This window comes from Chiloscyllium plagiosum, chromosome 2, assembly GCF_004010195.1.
Source record: "Chiloscyllium plagiosum isolate BGI_BamShark_2017 chromosome 2, ASM401019v2, whole genome shotgun sequence".
NCBI lineage: Eukaryota > Metazoa > Chordata > Chondrichthyes > Orectolobiformes > Hemiscylliidae > Chiloscyllium > Chiloscyllium plagiosum.
Genome location: NC_057711.1, coordinates 60,485,928 through 60,504,931, shown reverse-complemented (window position 1 = coordinate 60,504,931; position 19,004 = coordinate 60,485,928). Strand labels below are relative to the sequence as shown.

Here is a 19,004-nt window from a genome sequence, read left to right as displayed (position 1 = left end):
CCTCCGCTCCACTCTCCAGTCTATCTATATACTTCTGTATTCTTTGACAGTCCCCTATGCTTTCTGCTACTCCACCAATTTTCGTGTCATCTGCAAACTTACTGATCAGACCAGCAACGCCCTCTTCCAGATCATTTATGATCAAATATCCAGGACATTTCTTTATATTCTGATAGGTTATAAATCTATTTTATTCATGATATCAGCTAACCTTTTAGAGAACAGATGAAGGTGGAGAAAGATGTGCAGAAAAATTAGGAATTACATTAAAAATAATTGTGGATTTCAACTATCCTCATATTAATTGACAGAAATAGTAGTTGTTGAGAAATGGTAACAAGTGGTGAAGAAAATGGAGTTCCTACAGTATATACTGGTGGCTCTTCTGATTCGAAGTGTGAAATAACCCAACAAGAGAAGATTTACAAAGTGAAAGCAAACTAATGTAGATGTTGAAGAGCTAAAATAAAATTGAAAGTGAACACAGAAACTCAGAAGGTCTGGCAGCATTTGTGGAGACAGAAACAAAGTTAACTCTGAGCCAAAATCAGAAATTGCTGCAAAAACTCAGCTTCAGATCTGAAGAAGGGTCACTGGACCTGAAACATTAATTCTCCTTTCTCTCCACTGATGCTGCCTGACCTGCTGAGTTTCTGATTTTGCTTCTGATTGACAGCATGCACAGTTCTTTGGTTTTATGTTAACTCTGAGCAAATATGACTCTTCTTCAGAACCCAAATGGAGATTTGTCATTGGATCAAGTGGTGGGGACTGAACTAGAATAGACAAGATGAGTAAAAGTAAGGGAATTTCTAATAGTAGAAACGATTATATAATGTGTTTTAGATAACGATAGAGAAAGACATAAGTATTTTAAGAAAGGTAATAGATTGAAGAAAAGCTCATTCTGCATGGCTGAAATTAAAATTTGTGAAACAAAATATTGTCAAACATCGATGTAGTCCCACTGAATTTGTTTGAGAAGGTAACACAGACAGTAGACAATGGTAAGCACTAGATATGTCTAATCTAGATTTTCAAAGGATGTTTGACAAAGTGGCATTAATAGACAAATGACTAAGGTCACAGAAACTGGAGCCAGCAAAATAGATTGCCAAATGATCTCAAGACTGAAAGCTGACAAAGATAATAAAAGGCAGTTGTTCAGAGTGACGGAAGGTGGGAACATCAGTGTTGGGACCATTGCTATTCACAATATATCGGAACAATTTTGATCTTCAAATCAAAAACCAAGTTCTAAATCTATGGACGATATCAAATATTGAGAAGCAGTATGACTAATGAATAAAGTTGCAGAATGGGCAAATAAGTAGTTGATTGATACTACAGAACTTGAAAATTGCTGTGAACACACATTTTATTGAAGCATTTCACTTTGCAATCTTCACGGCAAGTCAAAAGAGCATCAATTCAAGTGAAAAACCAACATTTATGCTGCATGAGATGACAGCATTGATTGGTTGGCAAATGCACTCTGATTGATAGAGGTACTGCATGGAAAATCTATCAAATAATGTTAATTAACAAGTAGATTACCCTAATTCACCCCAACAGTATCATGTGAAATAAACCAATGAATGACAGTCACCTATTTGCTATGCACATGTCCTTTCTGTCTGTAAATATAGCTTCTAGTATGTGTAAGTGTGCCACACTGTGAATGGGCTGAAAATGCTAAATTGACTGAGTGCAACTATTTGGACAGATGTGAATATCCCAGCAAAGAAAACAGCTCTCTCTCTTTCTCCTGGAATGATTGGAATGACAAAAAGAAGAAAGATTAAAAGAAAAGATTAACAACAAAAGACCTGGGTCCACTGGATCAACTACTGAAGTGAAGAATAGCCATCTTTTTATGGACAAAGTAGTGTCACCACTGCTGAAATCAACAGAACGTATGATAGACAATGTAGCCAACTTTGAAATTGGACAGTTTAGCTTCAGAATTTTGTTTCCTGTCGTTATTCGTCTGCACAAATAATGTTTTTCAACCTTCTGTCTGTTCAGTGTCAATGTGTGAAAAACAGTCAGACAAATTTGTCGCCTTGGTTTTCTAGATGAAAGTTTACATATTTTGACACTCCAGAAACATGTCTACCACAGTTTCAGTGGCCAATTATTTTACTCAGTCCATATCCATCAATAATCTTCCCTTCATCACAGGTCAGAGGTGGGGATGATCGCATAATGTTCAGCACCATTCACAACTACTTAAACACTGAAGTAGTCTATGTTCATATGCAGCAAGACTTGAACAAACTCTAAGCTTGGGCTGATAAGTGACAAGTAACATTTGCACCAAGTAGTGTAGCATCAAGGAGTCCTAGGAAATCAATAGTCAATGGGAATCTGGAAAAATTCCTGTTTGGAATCGTACTCAACACAAAGGAAGATAGCTATGGTTGTTAGATGTCAGTGATCTCAACAGGAATGTGTCCCAGGCCTAATCACTTTCTGCTCAAAACACAGGAATAAAATAGGACATTAAGTCATGAACATTCCCAAGAAGAGAGAATCTAACGATTGCCCTTGACATTCAGTGGCACTACCATTTCAAATTCCCCCACTATCACTACTTTGGAGAGTTACAAGTGGCCAGAAACATAACTGAACTATCCTCATAAATATTGTGACTACAAAATCAAACCAGAAGTCAGGAACAATGTAGCATGTAACATAGGTTCTGTATCCCCAATTCTTGCGTCTAATCGGTTTGCCGGATTCACTATGGAGAAATGGTCAGTAATTCTTTTGAAATTTGTAAAAATCAAGCTACTGGTTGAAAACTAATTAGTGCTTTGGAATGAAACAGATCTAGCTACTGCACGTCCATAAAACACAGTTATTACTTACTTGCAAATTTGACCCTTTTGCATACCCCTTCGAGGCAAACTGACAATCTTCGGCTTCAATTGAAATAATGGAAGAGGAAGATCCAAAGACTTCAGAGAAAAATCCTTTACTTGAATTTGAATTTTCATGGTCCCCTTGGTTATCTTTCACAGATTCGCTCAAATTAATAACGGAATCCCTGATGTTTGAAATGATTTCATTGTTTTCAGCTAATAGATGCTCTAGATGGTCAATTTTTTCATGCAGAATTGAAAGCTGTGCCTGCAAAATAAAAGGGAAAATGTCACTCAATAGGTTTTATATTTGCTAATCTTGAAAAAGCACCTGTTCAGACAAAGACAAGAACATTGTATCAACATCAAAGTTCCTCTATTTCTCACGAATCAATTCTCATTTTTCAGAATGTCCCATTTTGCATCTTTATCCAAGATAATCTTATGTTACAAAATGTGAAATATAATGATTCAAATTTCTAATTAGCTCCTAACATAAGTCTGTATTATAATGGTAAGCCTGCAGAACCCCTAGATCTTCACATCGGCTTCCAGCCTCAGTGAATTTATGATCCGCCTTTTTACCAGGCAGAAGTACAACGTTACAATGTTTTGCCAGATCTAAGCTCCTCTAAACTTTAAGCAAACCAGAGGTTCATAGATCTCAATAACTGCATTCACAGAATCACCACTTTTTCAGAACAGATCCCTATTTGAGGCGTAAGCAGTAAACAGTCCCAACTTAGAATGTGGGAATTGGTTTAGCTCAAGCCAGAAATACAAAACAAAATCTAGTGTTTTGCTCACAGAAAATAAGAGGGAGTTATTTGTAAATGGGAACTGAATTTTTCTGGCTGGACCAGCATTTATTGCTTTTCAATAGTTACCTTAGAAAAAAAGGTGGTGATGAGCTGTCTCTTGATTCACTACAGTCCATTTGTTATAGGTACAGTCACATTGCTGTTAAGGAAAAGATTTCTAGGATCTTGATCTAGGAAATTTAAAGGAACAGCAATATGTCTCAAAGCCAGATTGGTGTCTGGCGCAGGGGGGAATCTGACAGATGGTGGTGTTCCCATGTATCTGCTTCTCTTGTCCTTCTACGTAGTAGTAGTCATGGCTTTAGATGGGACTGGTTAAGGATCCTCAGTAAATTTCTGCATGCATCTGCTGCTGCAAAATATCAGCGATGGTGGGAATGAATGCTGATGGTGGATGTGGTGCAACTCATGCAGATTGCTTTGTTGCCTTGTACTTGGTAGACAGGCTTTAGGGAGTCAGGTGAGTTACTCACTTCACGATTCCTAACCGCTCACCTGCTCTTTTAGCCACAGTATTTATATCGCTACTCCAATTCAGTTTGTGGTCAATGGTATTCCTAAGGAATAGGACTGAGTTCTGAAGAAGGGTCACTAGACCTGAAGTGTTAACTCTGCTTTCTCTCCACAGATGTTGTCTGACCTGCTGAGTTTCTCATGCTATTTCCCATTTTTGTTTCAGATTTCCAGCATCCGCAGTACTTTGTTTTCTGTTTGGTAACCTGAAGGATTCAATAATGGCAATGCCATTGAATGTCAAAGGGCAATGGTTAGATTGTCTCTTCTTGGAGATGGTCATTGCCTGGCATTTGTGTCACATAAACATCACTTGTCACTTGTCATCAGCAATTTGGTCAGTGCCCAGGTCTTGCTCCACTGTAAAATGGATTACTTCAGTATTTGAGTTGCCGGAAATGGTGCTTAAAATTGTGCAATCACCATGGAACATTCCCACTTCGAACTTTATGACAGAGAGAAGGTCATTGATGAAGCAGCTGAAGATGGTTGGGCCTAGGGCACAACCTAGAGGTATGTAGAGCAGATTAACTTTTTTGACTCTATCTATTCAAGTTTCCGCATCCACCCCAACCAAAGTAAACACTTGTTTACTTCCAGGATTAAAAAGATTTGCAGAGATGTCTCAGACTTTTTTAACTTCCTAGCACCACGTGTGCCATTTTTCCCAATAAAACAATCATTAAGATGACTGTCAAGGAAGGATCAGTAACACCTGTTCAAATTATGTAAACTGGTATTGTCAGGAGACATTTGTATTCCACAATGTGTGACCCAAGGAAAGAGAAAGTCTCCTTCAAGAGGTTGGTGTTTTTCCAAAAGGTTTAGCAGTGTGTATTGTGCAAGATAGGGAATGGCAAAGCTATGAAGGCAATTTTAAAATTCTCATCCTTCTTTATAATTGAGGGTATGAGGACAGCATTGCCCAATGTCAGGTAACAAACAAGCAAAACTTGGTGCAGATTAGCTTCTCATTTATCCACCAGTATATTATTTAAGACTTCCTGAACTTTCTCTTCCGTAATGTGAACTATTTTTAAAACATCAAAGTTTATTTCTCCGCATTCCCTAGACTATTACTTTCTCCACAGTAAAAGCTGACGCGAAATAAACAGGAGCTCCGTGATCATAAAAGAGATCCTATCCTCTCTCTAGTTAGCCCCTTGCTCTTCATGAATTTGTAGAAGCTCTTTGGTTTATCCTTGATCTTATATGCCAATGGTAAAAATCACACAACACCAGGTTATAGTCCAACAGGGTTTATTTGGAAGCACTAGATTTCGGAGTGCTGCTCCTTCATCAGGTAGCTGTGGAACGAGATCATAAGACACAATTTATAGCAAAACATTAGAGTCATGCAACTGAAATGATATATTGAACAAACCTAGATTGTTGTCATAGAGTCATAGAGATGTACAGCAAGGAAACAGACCCTTTGGTCCAACGCATCCATGCCGACCAGATATCCCAACCCAATCTAGTCCAACCTGCCAGCACCCAGCCCATATCCCTCCAAACCCTTCCTATTCATATACCCATCCAAATGTCTTTTAAATGTTGCAATTGTACCAGCCTCCACCACTTCCTCTGGCAGCTTATTACAACAATGTACCATCCTCTGTGTGAAAAAGCAACATCCTTGTAAATCTTTTCTGAACCCTTTCAAGTTTCACAACATCTTTCCAATAGGAAGGACGCAATAAGAGTTAAGTCTTTCATCTTTGAGAATGGGTTACAGGTTTTGGTTCATTAATATGAAAATCCCAGAACTTCTTTTAAGTCACTTTCTCAATATAACTTAAGGCTTTATAACAAAAGGTGACATCTTAGCTCAGACAGTGCATTGAAGATGTGAGGTTAGAGTCTGTCTGTATCCCAATCTTGAGTTAGACTGGTTCTATTTCCAAAAGAAGGAATTTATAAAATATTAAATGGATTGACTGCTTGCAGATTGTGTGCTTTTTGAGCAAAATAGAATGTATCTGCAAATATAATTCTGCAAATGAGAGAGCGCACACCCTGCTTTGTAAAGTGTGAGAGTTTGATGGAGCATAAGCCTGTCAGAAAAAGACAGAGAGACAGAGTGAGTGAGTGAGTGAGTGAGTATGTAAGAGTGTGTGTGTGAGAGAGAGTGTAGAGTGTAAAGGGGTCAACTCAGTGTGATATGAACCCAAGGTCCTAGTTGAGGCCATCCTTATGGGTTCCAAACTTCGCTATCAGCTTCTGCTCGGCCACTCTGTGTTGCTGAATATCAAGTTCGCCTTGAAGGTTGGTCACTTGAAGATAGGAGGACAAATGTCCCTGATTGCTGAAGTGTTCCCCGACTGGAAGGGAACACCTCTGTCCAGCAATTGTCATGTGGCGTCCATTCATTGTTATCATAGCATCAGCTTGGTCTGGCCAATGTACCATGCTTTGGGGCATCCTTGCCTGTAACTCTATGAGGTAGACAACATTGGCCAAGTCACATGAGTACCTGCCGTGAAAATGGTGGGTGGAGTCCCCACATGTAATGGCCGTATCCATATTGACACCCTTATAAATCTTGCAGTGTTGCCATGACAGGGTTGTACAGTGTTGTGATCCATGTTGTCCTGAAGGCTGATCAGTTTGCTGCGAACCATGGTCTGTTAAAGGTTTGGCAGTTGTTTAAAGGTGAGAAGTAGAGGCGTAGGGAAGGTCTTGACGAGGTGCTCATGCTCATCGATAGTGTGTTGCAGGCTGCGAAGAACATGCTGTATTTTCTCTGCTCCCGGGAAGTATTGGACAATGAAGGGTACCCTATTAGTTGCATCCCGTGGATGTTTCCTGAGGAAGTCATTATGAACACACATTTAAGTCTATGGGCTGAATTTGCAGATATGATCTATAGGCAGTCTATCCATACAATATTTTAGAAATTCCTACTTTGGAAATAGAACTAGTCTGCCTCAAGATTGGGATACAGACAGACTCCAACCTCACCCCTTTAAAGCATTTTCTGAGCTGAGATGTCACTTTTTTTTATATAAAACCTTAAGTTATCTCGTGAATGTGGCTTGAAAGTAGTTCTGGAATTTACATATTAATGATCCAAAACCTGCAATTCATTTTAAAAGATGAAAGCCTTAACAATAATCTAGGTTTGTTCAATATATCATTTCAGTTGCATGATACTGTAATCTTTTGCTTTAAATTCTGCGCCTTATGATCCCGTTCCACAGCTACCTGATGAAGGAGCAGTGGTCCAAAACGCAGTGCTTCCAAATAAACCTTGTTGGACTGTGTGTGATTTTTACCTTTGTTCACCCCAGTCCAACACCAGCTCCTCCATGTCTTATTTGCCAATACTATCTCACATTCCCTCTGTGCCTTCCTGATTTTTCTATCAGAATGCCCCGACACTCTTTATATTGATTAAGAGATTCAATTGAACCAAGTTGTCTATATCTAAAGAAAGATTCTCTTTTATTCTTGACCAGAACCTCAATATCTGTATTCATCCATTGTTTCTTAATCTTACCCTTCATTTTGACAGGAACAAAATGCCTCTGAACTCTTTCTAATTTACAGCTTCCACAATTCTTTCAGTTTTTACACTGATTCTAGTCAGTGCTTCTAATACTTCCAGTTGTCACTATCCTACTGCAGTGGTTTCATATTTTCAGCCATCTTTTGGAAGTGCTTCAATGTCCTGACCTTATTTTTCTCCAATAATTTTTTTTTAAGAAAGCTCTGATCAGCACTGAAGCTATGACAATATTCATTACCCAGTCAGAGAGTTCAGCTTCCAAGAAACATTAGTCCTTGCCTTTGACATCTAAACAAGAACAAAACACCTTGGCATCTACTAATTCACATTACTAATGAAAATGATTTAATTGATTCTTGTGGCTGTTGTCTGCAAGACATCAGGAGTGAATGGTGAATTCTGAAGTTCACTTTCACAGAACATTGATCTCCCACATGTTCCATACACTAACAGAGTCTCTCTGATCCTCCTGAGTCAGGTTCAAAGCACTAATTCTGTGTAATCTTTCCTTTCACCATTTTCTTATCTGGTTATGCAACTGCTAAATCTAAAAAGGGTAGCTCTACTCTTTCTTTAAAAAGCTTCAATATGCATGTATTCAAGTCTGCGGTCTTCCAATTTAAGCTGAGAGTTTGGTGGTCACCTTTCTGATGTTCCATTTTTTAAAATGCTGTTTATTCGAGTGCAACTTATAGCCTACTACTCACTGGGGAGATTCAGCAAAGTCGCTGATGTGAAGTTTTATCCTTCCCTGTTGCTTTCAGCTGCAGCCGAACTTTTCTCCCCCCTCCATTTTTCGTGCTTTCATTTTTGTCTGGGGAAATCGCACCTGAGGACTTTGGCCCTATTATAGGTCAATCTAATACTGACTCTGTGAACACATGGACCACCAATCCAGCCAGCGCACAAAACCTATGCTCAGTCATTGCTATCTGTACAATATTTTGGCCTCCTGGGGTTTCAGTGCATATAGACTCTGTATCACTTCAAATCTTGTGAGAGACTTTTCATACTTGCATTGTCCAAGCAAATCCACTATTGATCACTATGCTGTGGTTTTGACTTTATTTATGTAAACCTATCAATCACATCAGAACTGGTCAATGGATATGGGCTCTGTTTATTTGAAATATGGCATGGGATTGTTCAGCAGTCAGATATTACAGAAGCTCAGCAACAACCTACAGAAAAGCACAGCTACACTACTTCACACTACATACTTTAAGTTAAATCAGCAGTGGCTGATAGATATTGAGAGGATGTTTGGTACAGTCAGGGGAATTTCAACTGGGGGACATAATTTAAGAGCGGGACCTCCTTTGAAAGTGGAGATCAGGAGTGGTTGAATTTTCCTCAGAGGGTCATTAGTTTGCAGAATTCTCTTCCTTAGAAAACAGTGGAGGCTGTGTCACTGAATTTATTCGAGACTGCATGTGACAGACTTTTAAAAGACAAGGAAATCATTGATGATAGGAGGCAGACAGGAACATGGAGTTAAGACCACAAACAAATCAACCATGAGTGAGTTCCAGGTTCCCACAACCTCTGGATGAACTTCTTTTCCCTCTCATATTCCCTCTAAACCTCCTGTTCCTTACCAATCACTGATCCCTCCCACGAGGGGAAAAGTTCCTTCTGGTCTACCCTGACTGTACCCATCATAATTTTATGTCCTGCCCTCAATCTCCTCTGCTCCAACAGCAATCTCTCTTCATAACTAAAAGTCTCTAGCACAGGCAAGATCTTGCTAAATGCCCTCCACACTCTTTCTAATGATATCACATCCCTTCTGTAATGGGTACAGTTCTGGAACTCACATTGGTTAGGCACAGCCAGAGTAATGTTTTATACACAGTTTCCGCAAGATCTTTTGCTCTAAAACTATATGCCTTTACTAATAAAGGCAAGTATACCATATTCCTTTATAACCACTTTATTTATACAAACGATTTGGAGGTATGGCTAGTAAATTTGCAGATGACACCAAAATTGGTGGTGTAGTGGACCGCAAATAAAATTACCTCAGAGCACAAAGGGATCTTTATCAAATAGGACAATGAGTGGCAGATGGGTTTGATTGAGGTAAATGTGAGATGCTGTATTTTGGTAGGGCAAATCAGGATATCACTTATATACTTAACGGTAAGATTCTGGAGAGTGGTGCTGAGCAAAAAGACCAGGAGTGCAGGTTCATAGTTTCTTGAAAAGTGGAGCCACAGGTAGACAGAATAGTGAAGGCATTGTTTGGTATGCTTAACTTTATTGGTCAGTGCATTGAGTATAGAGGTTGGGATGTCATGCTGTGGATATACAAAACATTGGTTAGGCCACTTTTGGAATATTGCATCCAATTCTGGTCTCCCTGCTTCAGGAAAGATGTTGTGAAACTTGAAAGGGTCTCACACAAGATTTGAAGTGATACAGAGTCTACATGCACTGAAAACCCAGGAGGCCAAAACATTGTACAGATAGCAATGACTGAGCACAGGTTTTGTGTGCTGGCTGGATTGGTGGTATTTGAAAGATTTACAAGGATGCTGCCAGGGTTGGAGGGTTTGAGCTAGAGCTGAATAGGCTGGGGCTGTTTTCCCTGGGGCGATGGGCTGAGAGTTGATCTTATAGAGGCTTATAAAATCATGGGGGACATGGACAGAACAAATAGCCACGGTCTTTTCCTTGGGTGGTGAAGTCCAAAACTAGAGGGCATAGGTTTAAGGAGAGAGGGGCAAGATTTAAAAGGGACCTAGGGATCAACCTTTTCACACAGAGGCTGGTACATGTATGGAATGAGCTGCCAGAGGAAGTGATGGATGCTGGTAAAACAATTAAAAGGCATTTGGATGGGTCTGGGAATAGGAAGGTTTACAGGGATATGGACCAGACACTGGCAAAGGGACGAGATGAATTTAGAATATCTGGTCAGCATGGGTGAGTTGGACTGAATAGTCCATTTCCATGCTCTTTGACTATGACCTTTCCAGATAACTTAAGAGACCAGTGTACATACACACCAAGGTCCCTCTGATCTTTGGTGCTTTCCAGAGTCACACAGTTTGTCATCTATTCTCTTGCCTTGTTTGTCCTGCGGAAGTACATCCTCCCACATTTATTCAGATTGAATTCTATTTGTCACTGACCAACCCATCTGACTAGTCTGTCTATATCCTCCTGTAATCTATGACTACCCTCCTCACTATTTACCATCCCACCAATTTTCATATCATCCATGAACTTACCTGATCAACCCTCCTGCATTCAAGTCCAAATTGTTTAAATATACTACAAACATCAAAAGCCCCAAAACTGAAAGCTTGTGGAACTCCACTGTACACAGGTGTGGTGTAAAATTCCAAGCAGTGGAATGTGGTGAAACGGTTAAAAATTTTTAAAACAACAGGTTACCAGTCATAAAAACTAGTACTATGCCTCAACCATCATTCTGTTTTCTGCCACTCAGCCAAATCTGGATCTAATTAGCCAAATTTCCTTGGGTCCTATGGGTTCTTAACTTTGCTATAAGCCTCCCATATGGGATCTTATTAAAAGCCTTGCTCAAGTTCAAATGGATTACATTAACAACTTGGTCACCTCTTTGAAAAGTTCAATTAAGTCGGTCAGACATGACTTCCCCTTACCAAAGTAATGTTGTGGTTGATTAATCTCTGCCTCAGTCAGATTAATTCTGTCCCTCAGAATTGCTTCCAAGTTTCCCCATCACTGAGATTAGACTGACTGGCCTATAGATTCCTGATTTTATCTCTTGGTCCCTTTTTGAATAATGCTACATGGACTGTTTTGCAGTCCAGTGGCACGTTTCCTGTGGCCAGTGAAGAATTGAAAATTATTGTTAGCACCCTTGCTATTTACTTCCTTTCTTCCTTCCTTACTCCCTCAACATAAGATATATTTCATCTGGTCCTGGATATTTACCTATGGTTAAGCTTGTCAGACCCCTCAGAACCTCCTGTCTATGCCAATTTTAAAAATTGTATCTTAGTCCTTTTCCCAAATTTCTACACCCACATTATCCTTCTGACACAAAGTATGCATTAGAACCCTGCCAATGCCATCTGGCTCGACACAAATTATCACTGGCTGTACTCTTTTATTTTATTTAACGATTTTATTTTATCTGCCGTTATCATTTCATGCCCCTTTCCACTCTCGTAATATCCATTTTGAAGTGCTCCCTTCCACATTCTGTACTCCTGTAGAAGTTCGACTATTGTGAGCCTTTGGTATCAGTCCCTTTTTCTTTATTCATTCCTTGGTATTGAGGGTTCAGAGGATTTGATGGCCCACCTTTTATTTTTATTGGAACAGGTTGGCCCTGTACTGTGCATATTCCCTTCTTGATTGCATCCCAGTGCTCTGATATATCTATCTAAATGTATCTGCTTTCAGTCTACTCTGGCCAAACCATACCTGAGCTTATTAAAGTCACTTTCCACAGCTGAGAGCTTTGATTTCAAGTCCATCCTTGGCCTTTTCTATAACAACTTTGAATTTAACAACTGTGATTGCTGCCTGAAAAACATTTCCCTATTGATACTTCAACCACTTGCCCAGCTTCATTATCGAACATTAAGATTAGATTAGATTCCACCCTACAGTGTGGAAACAGGCCCTTTGGCCCAACCAGTCCACACGAACCCTCCAAAGAGTAACCCAACCAGACCATTTCCCTCTGACTAATGCACCTAACACTAGGGGAATTTAGAATGACCAATTCACCTGACCTGCACATCTTTGGATTGTGGCAGGAAACTGGAGCACCCGGATTAAACCCATGCAGACACGGGGATAATGTGCAAACTCCACACAGACAGAAATTGGGACCCTGATGCTGTGAGGCAGCAGTGCCAACCACTGAGCCACCGTGCTGCCAGTCCAGGACTACTCTCTCTCGGAGAGCATTCTACATACTGATTTAAAAAGGTCTCCTGGAAACATTTTAAGAATTCTGATCCCTCTATACTGTGTGGAGTTTGCACATTCTCCCAGTGTCTGCGTGGGTTTCTTCCAGTTTCCTCCCAGTCCAAAAAATGTGCAGGTTAGGTGAATAGGCCATGCTAAATTGCCCGTAGTGTTAAGGCAGGAGTAAATGTAGAGGATTGGGTCTGGGAGGGTTGCGCTTCGGTGGGTCGGTGTGGACTTATTGGGCCGAAGGGCCTGTTTCCACACTGTAAGTAATCTAATCCAATCTAATCTAATCTAAACCGTTCACATAATAACCATATTACTTCTGCATTTCCCTAAATTTTGCTGACATATCTGCTCTTCTATTTCTCTCTGGCCACTCCCAACAATGTGTTTGGTCCTCCTTTGTTTTTAAGTTTACTTATATGGCTTCATTTCAAGAGTTTTCTAAGATGTCGTGAAACTTGAAAGGGTTCATAAAAGGTTTACAAGGATATTGCCAGGGTTAGAGGATCTGAGCTACAGGGAGAGGCTGAACAGGCTGGGGCTGTTTTTCCATGGAGTGTCAGAGGCTGAGGGGTGACCTTATAGAGGTTTACAAAATTATGAGGGGCATAGATAGGATAAATAGACAAAGTCTTTTCCCTGGGGTCGGGGAGTCCAGAACTAGAGGGCATAGGTTTAGGGTGAGAGGGGAAAGATATAAAAGAGACCCAAGGGGCAACTTTTTCACGCAAAGGGTGGTACGTGTAGGGAATGAGCTGCCAGAGGATGTGGTGGAGGCTGGTACAATTGCAACATTTAAGAGGCATTTGGATGGGTATTTGAATAGGAAGGGTTTGGAGGGATATGGGCCAGGTGCTGGTAGGTGGGACTAGATTGGGTTGGGATATCTGGTCGGCCTGGAAGGGTTGGACCGAAAGGTCTGTTTCCTTGCTGTACATCTCTATGACTATGACTCTATGTCATACCTCCTTACTGCTATAATTGATTCCATGATCAATACTGCAATATCCTTTTCTCTTTTACCTCTTTCCCCACCTCACCCGAAAACCCTATATTCTGGAATCTTGAGCTAATTCTGCATCTCTCTCAACTGTGTTTCAGTGATAGCAATTGTATCATACCCCCACTTTTAATTTGTGCCTTCAAGTCATCTGCTTTGTTAATGAGACTCCTTGCTTTAAAATAAATACCATCTAACCTTGCCAAACTCCTTTGCACCTTAACTAGCCTATAATTTCTATGTCTTCTTGACTCCCTTTTTGTCTCTTTTAATTTTGGCTTTTCATCTGCTCCTGCTGAACCTTCTCTCTGGGTCTCATCCTAATTATTTTAGCTGTTATTGTTGTTTCAGTAAATGCTATTAATGAGGTTAAGTTTCAAGTAATTCTGCTTTCTGTTGAATCTGTCTTGTGATACATGTAAACCCCCAAATCCACTTGTTAAAATGAATAAAGTTGGAGACCATCATTTTAACTATGAATAAATACAAAATGGAAGCAAGAACATAGAATTTTTCATTGATCTTGCTCCACAGTGAATATTGTTAACTATTGAAAGCGCAAGGTAATTAGCTAGTCTATCCTACTCATCACTGTTGGAATTATGATTCTCAAACAGTTCAAAGATTTTAATTTGAGTTACCAAGCTTATTTCACTTCTGCAAATGGTCCAATTTATTTTCTTTCATTTACAGAACATGGTATATTTCCTGTTAGGATGCTAATACATGGGGCCATTGTGATTGACACAAAGATTGCCAGTACTTTCAACAATGAAGAGGAAGGTGTTAGGTTACAGGACAACATAAACAGATTAGTCAGATGGGCAGATCTGTAGCAGATGGAATATAGCCCTGATAAATGTGAGGTGATGCATTTTGGAAGAAGGAACAAGACAAAGGAATACTTAATGAATAGTAGAACACAAGGAAGCTCAAAGGGTGCGTGTCCACAGATCATTACAGGTGAGGGGACAAGTTAATAGGGTGTTTTAGGAATACGGGATGCTAGCCTTTATCAATTGTGACTTAAGATTATAAGGGCAGAGAGATCATGTTGAAGCTGTACAAAGCACTGACCAAGCCTCAGCTGGAGTACTGTGTATAGTTCTAATAGCCACATTATAGGAAAGAAGTGATTGCAATGGGTAGTATGCAAGAGTTAATCGGGATGTTACCAGTGATGGAGTACTTCATAGCTGGAGGCTGGATAAGCTTGGGTTGGTTTCTTTGCAGTAGAGAAGGTTGAAGGGGGACCTGATAGAGGCATATGTGTTTTGAGTATGGACAGTGCGAATAGAAAGCAGCTGTTCCCCTTAGTCAAACGGTCAAAGACAAGAGGGCATAATTTTGAAGTGAAAGGTGGGATGTGGAAAGGAAAGTTGAAGAAAAGCTTTTTTAACCCAGTGAATCTGGAATGCACTGCCGAGAAGGATAGTTGAGGCAGGAAACCTCAAATCTTTAAAATGCGCTTGAATGAGTACAAAAGTGTCAAAAAATCCAAGGCTATGGGCCTAGTGCGGGAGAGTGGGACTAACATAGGTGGAAGTGTATTTTAGTGGCATAGTCTCAATGGGTCTCTTTTGTATGATTCTTTGAATTACAAATGCAGGCAATTCTGACAGCAGAAAAACAATGCATATTTATTACAGGAGCAGTGAGCATAGGAGAGACAGAATGTGCAAGAAAACACTCCTCCAATCCAGCTCCTCTTTCCCCAGCACTGCTGACCCTCAAAGAAAATAATCCATAATTGGAACATAGATGATACAATGTTAATGTCACTGGACTGATAACTCAGAGGGCAGGTTTATGCTCTAGTGCTGTGCATTAAAATCGTATCGTGGCACCTGGTGGAATTTCATTCCAATTAATTTCAATAAAGGCAAGTGCAAAACTATCCTCAATTTTTGTAAAAATCCAACTGGTTCACCAATGTCTTTTAAGAAAAACAATCTGCAATCCTTACCTGGTCCAGCCTAAATGTGAGTCCAGATCCTCCACTGACCTTAAACATACTCAAAGATCATTTTTCATAGCCCTCTTTGGTACAGAATTCCAAAGGAACACAACATTCAGAGTAAAAACAAAAGTCTAATGTTGAACCTAAGTGACATCTTCCTACTATTAGTCTATGTCCCGTCATTTTAGACTACTGACCAGGAGATATATCTTACCTGCATCTATCCTGTTTATCCTTTTAAGCATTTTGTCGGTTTCAATTAGATCACCTCATTCTTTGAGATTCAAGAATAGAGGCTCAGTTTGCTCATTTTCCCTTTGTGGGACAGTGTCACCACCTCCCCTCTTCCCCTGCCCCCATATGCCACTATTTACTCCTAACTACTCAGCCAAAATGTGTTTGTTCGATTCACATTACAAAATACTGAATCTTTACCCCATTGCTATTTGTGCAACATTCCCTGTGCAAATTGACTGTTTCCTCCATTATATTTTAAAATCCTTAAAAAAAGTGGCTGTAAAATGTTTTGGCATATTGTGAATGGTGTTATTTCAAATAAAATTTTAACCAAACAAAACTCTTCAATGCACCTGTGAAAACGGGACGGTGGGGGAGGGATTTAAGTGGCATAAATTTACCCTTCTCTCATACCACGATATATTTTTGAATAAAGACAAAAACAAATAGAACGAAAACCTTGCTCAAATAGTTACATACAAGAGACTTTAATGTCTACCCGTAACTCGAAAATAAGTTGTTAAAGAGAGAAAAGTATTCTACGGCCCACAACAGATTTTATTCGCAGCAACCACAAACGTAATGAACGTACAAGTTATTTATGAACACTTACATTTGGAAATAGCCCTCCTTTCTTCACATTCTTTGGGTGATCGAATGGAACATGGTCGAGCATTAAGTACAAGGAAAATATCACCACGCAGAATATGGCACTTCCAAATAGTGTGAACTGTCTGCTCAGTTTCATTTTTATCTTTTTAAACATTAAATACATAAAAACATTAGCATTTGGATAATAATATTTCAATACTTCTGAATGGTGTAAAAAGTTCCTCCAGAAAGGACACGCAGAGTAAATTGTACCACTAGACGAACCAGCAAACAGGAAGCAAACGTTTTCCTGTCACATGCACCGAGTGGCAGAATCACATAGAAATTCCAAGCAGGTTTCAAACGCGCCTCCCACTGAGCTCCACTGCCAAAAAAAACAACTTTGTTGTATCCCAATGTCACTGCTGTCGTTCTAAATATATAAGTCTTGGTATATATTATCTTCTGAAGTTATTGGGCAAAAGTGGACCTGAGCAAGTTACGTGGAGACAATGTTGGAAACAAGAGTTGCGAAAAATTGAAGCTCTACTAGGTGCGCAAAAACCTGTTATAATTTTTTAGTGTTTCTAAGACAGGGGGTATAGAGACTCCTGGGGCAGCTGCTTATTGTTTCACACACCCCTTTTCACTCCTCCGTATGCAAACCGGTTTTGTAAGTTGCGGTCTTCAGTAAATTGAAAGCTGATATGACTACTATTTTGCCACACGATGTTCATAGTGATTAATCTCGCCGATCTTTACATTTTTTTTCCTGTTGCCCCAGTCTCTCAGGAGTTAATCGGTTTCAGTACATTTCGAATTGTTTGGGTAAATCATTTACCTTGCTGAATGTACAAAATCTACTTTATCGGTGATCTCCTTCGTCGTAGCCTGATATCACATTCGGTTTTCCCACCTCGCCCCCTAAATTAAATGAGCAAACGATAACGCTCCGTAAATACAATTTTATTTTTGTTAACCGAATGTCATTTTTTCAAATCTGAGCAGATCCGTTCTACTTCCTCCTCGTAAAAGATGTTTTCTTAAAATGTATACCACAAATGGATTTTTCGAAATATAAACATTTAGATACGTATTTAAAGACGGTTAGTTCCTTTGTTAACAAACGAATGTTGCTTTTGTCAAACCAAAACATCAGCGATTAACCAATTCCGAGGTACGAAGACGTCGAACCCTGCAGCTTCCTCCACTCGGCACCAACAGCTTTCGTGTTCTCTTTCTTTTCCTTCCAGCCTACATCAAATGCTGGTTCGGGCCATTACCCACCTACTCTCGTGGCTTATAAACATACTTGTAAAAACTCGACGGGTAACTGTAATGTATTTTATTTACATATTATTGTAATGTGTGCGCTGTGAATTATGTTCCGTTCCGCTCCCTCCCTGCCCCGAATTTTCAAAACAATTTTGTCCGTTATTGATTTCCACTCGAACTCCAACCAAACCTCGGTCTCGCGCACACGCTTGGTCACGTGGACTCAGGCCATGGCACGCATGCGGTAGTTTCCAGAAGAGGCGTTGAGTTTTGTGATGCAGATGATCAACAGTGGAAGAGAAAACATGTCTGCGAGTTCATGTCCTTCGACCTAGAGGTTGACAAAATAAATTGAGAGACGGAGCAGTATCATTGTTAGTTTGGGGGAGGGAGGGAATAGAGGGAAACACAATAGCCGTGCCGTCAATAAACGTGATGAGGAGGTGCTGGTGTTGAACTGGGGTGGACAAAGTTAGGAGTCACACGACACCAGGTCATAGTCCAACAGGTTTATTTGAAACCACAAGCTTTCCAACCGCTGCTCCTTCGTACCTGACGAAGGGGCTGTGCTCCAAAAACTTGATTTCAAATAAACCTGTTGGCTGTAACCTAGTGTTTTCTGACTTTATCAATAAATGTGAAATACTGGATAAAGTTTAAGCTGAAGTGACAGGAGCAGTGAACATTTCGTTTATGGATGTTATATTGTTGCCTGTTTTTTCCTGGTCTACTTAATGTTCCTTGATGAAATTGTCTACAAACAGCAGTAGCAATTATATTTTTAATCTGTATGGCATTTTAAAATTGTTTATGGTTCTGTGTTGGAGTGATATCAAAACAAAGTTTGATATCCAGTTTTGATGAAGAGTCGTTTAAACTTGAAACGCTGGCTTGATTTCTCTCAACGGATGCTGCCTGAATGACTGTGATCTCCAGCACTTTTCGTTTTCAGTTTAAATTCCAGCATCTGCTCCTACAAAATTTCATCAGTTCAGTGATGCGATTAAAGGAGGTGCATTATAACGTGTGTAATTTAGGGAGCAAGAACAGTTTGGTGGTGGGGGGCTGGAATTGGGAATTTCGAGCTGAAGGGTCTGGCAGCTGAAGGTACAGCATACTGGAGCACATAAAATTTTTAAAGCAAAGATAGTTCAGAAAGTTGTGCTGCAGGAGATTGCAGAGATAGGGAGAGGTAAAAGCAGTGGAGGAATTTGAAACCAAGATGCAATTTTTCAAGTAAATGCATTGCCTGACTATCAGCTAATGGGTCGAGAGAGTGGTACTGGAAAAGCACAGCAGGTCA

At 39.9% G+C, this 19,004-nt stretch overlaps 1 protein-coding gene across 2 annotated transcripts in view; it reads right to left on the bottom strand.

Moving 5' to 3' along the window:
* Window positions 1-18,072, bottom strand: part of man2a1 (mannosidase, alpha, class 2A, member 1) — a 245,178-nt gene extending 227,106 nt beyond the window's left edge. The window contains exons 1-2 of one of the 2 annotated variants that reach the window (XM_043710431.1): window positions 16,449-18,072; window positions 2,875-3,135 (exon numbers count right to left, since the gene is read on the bottom strand). In XM_043710431.1, the coding sequence (XP_043566366.1) occupies window positions 2,875-3,135; window positions 16,449-16,610 (423 nt within the window). In that variant the 5' untranslated portion in view covers window positions 16,611-18,072. The remainder of the gene's footprint in view (window positions 1-2,874; window positions 3,136-16,448) is intronic. The other variant, XM_043710422.1, reaches the window with a different exon arrangement.
* Between the last annotated feature and the right edge of the window lie 932 nt (window positions 18,073-19,004).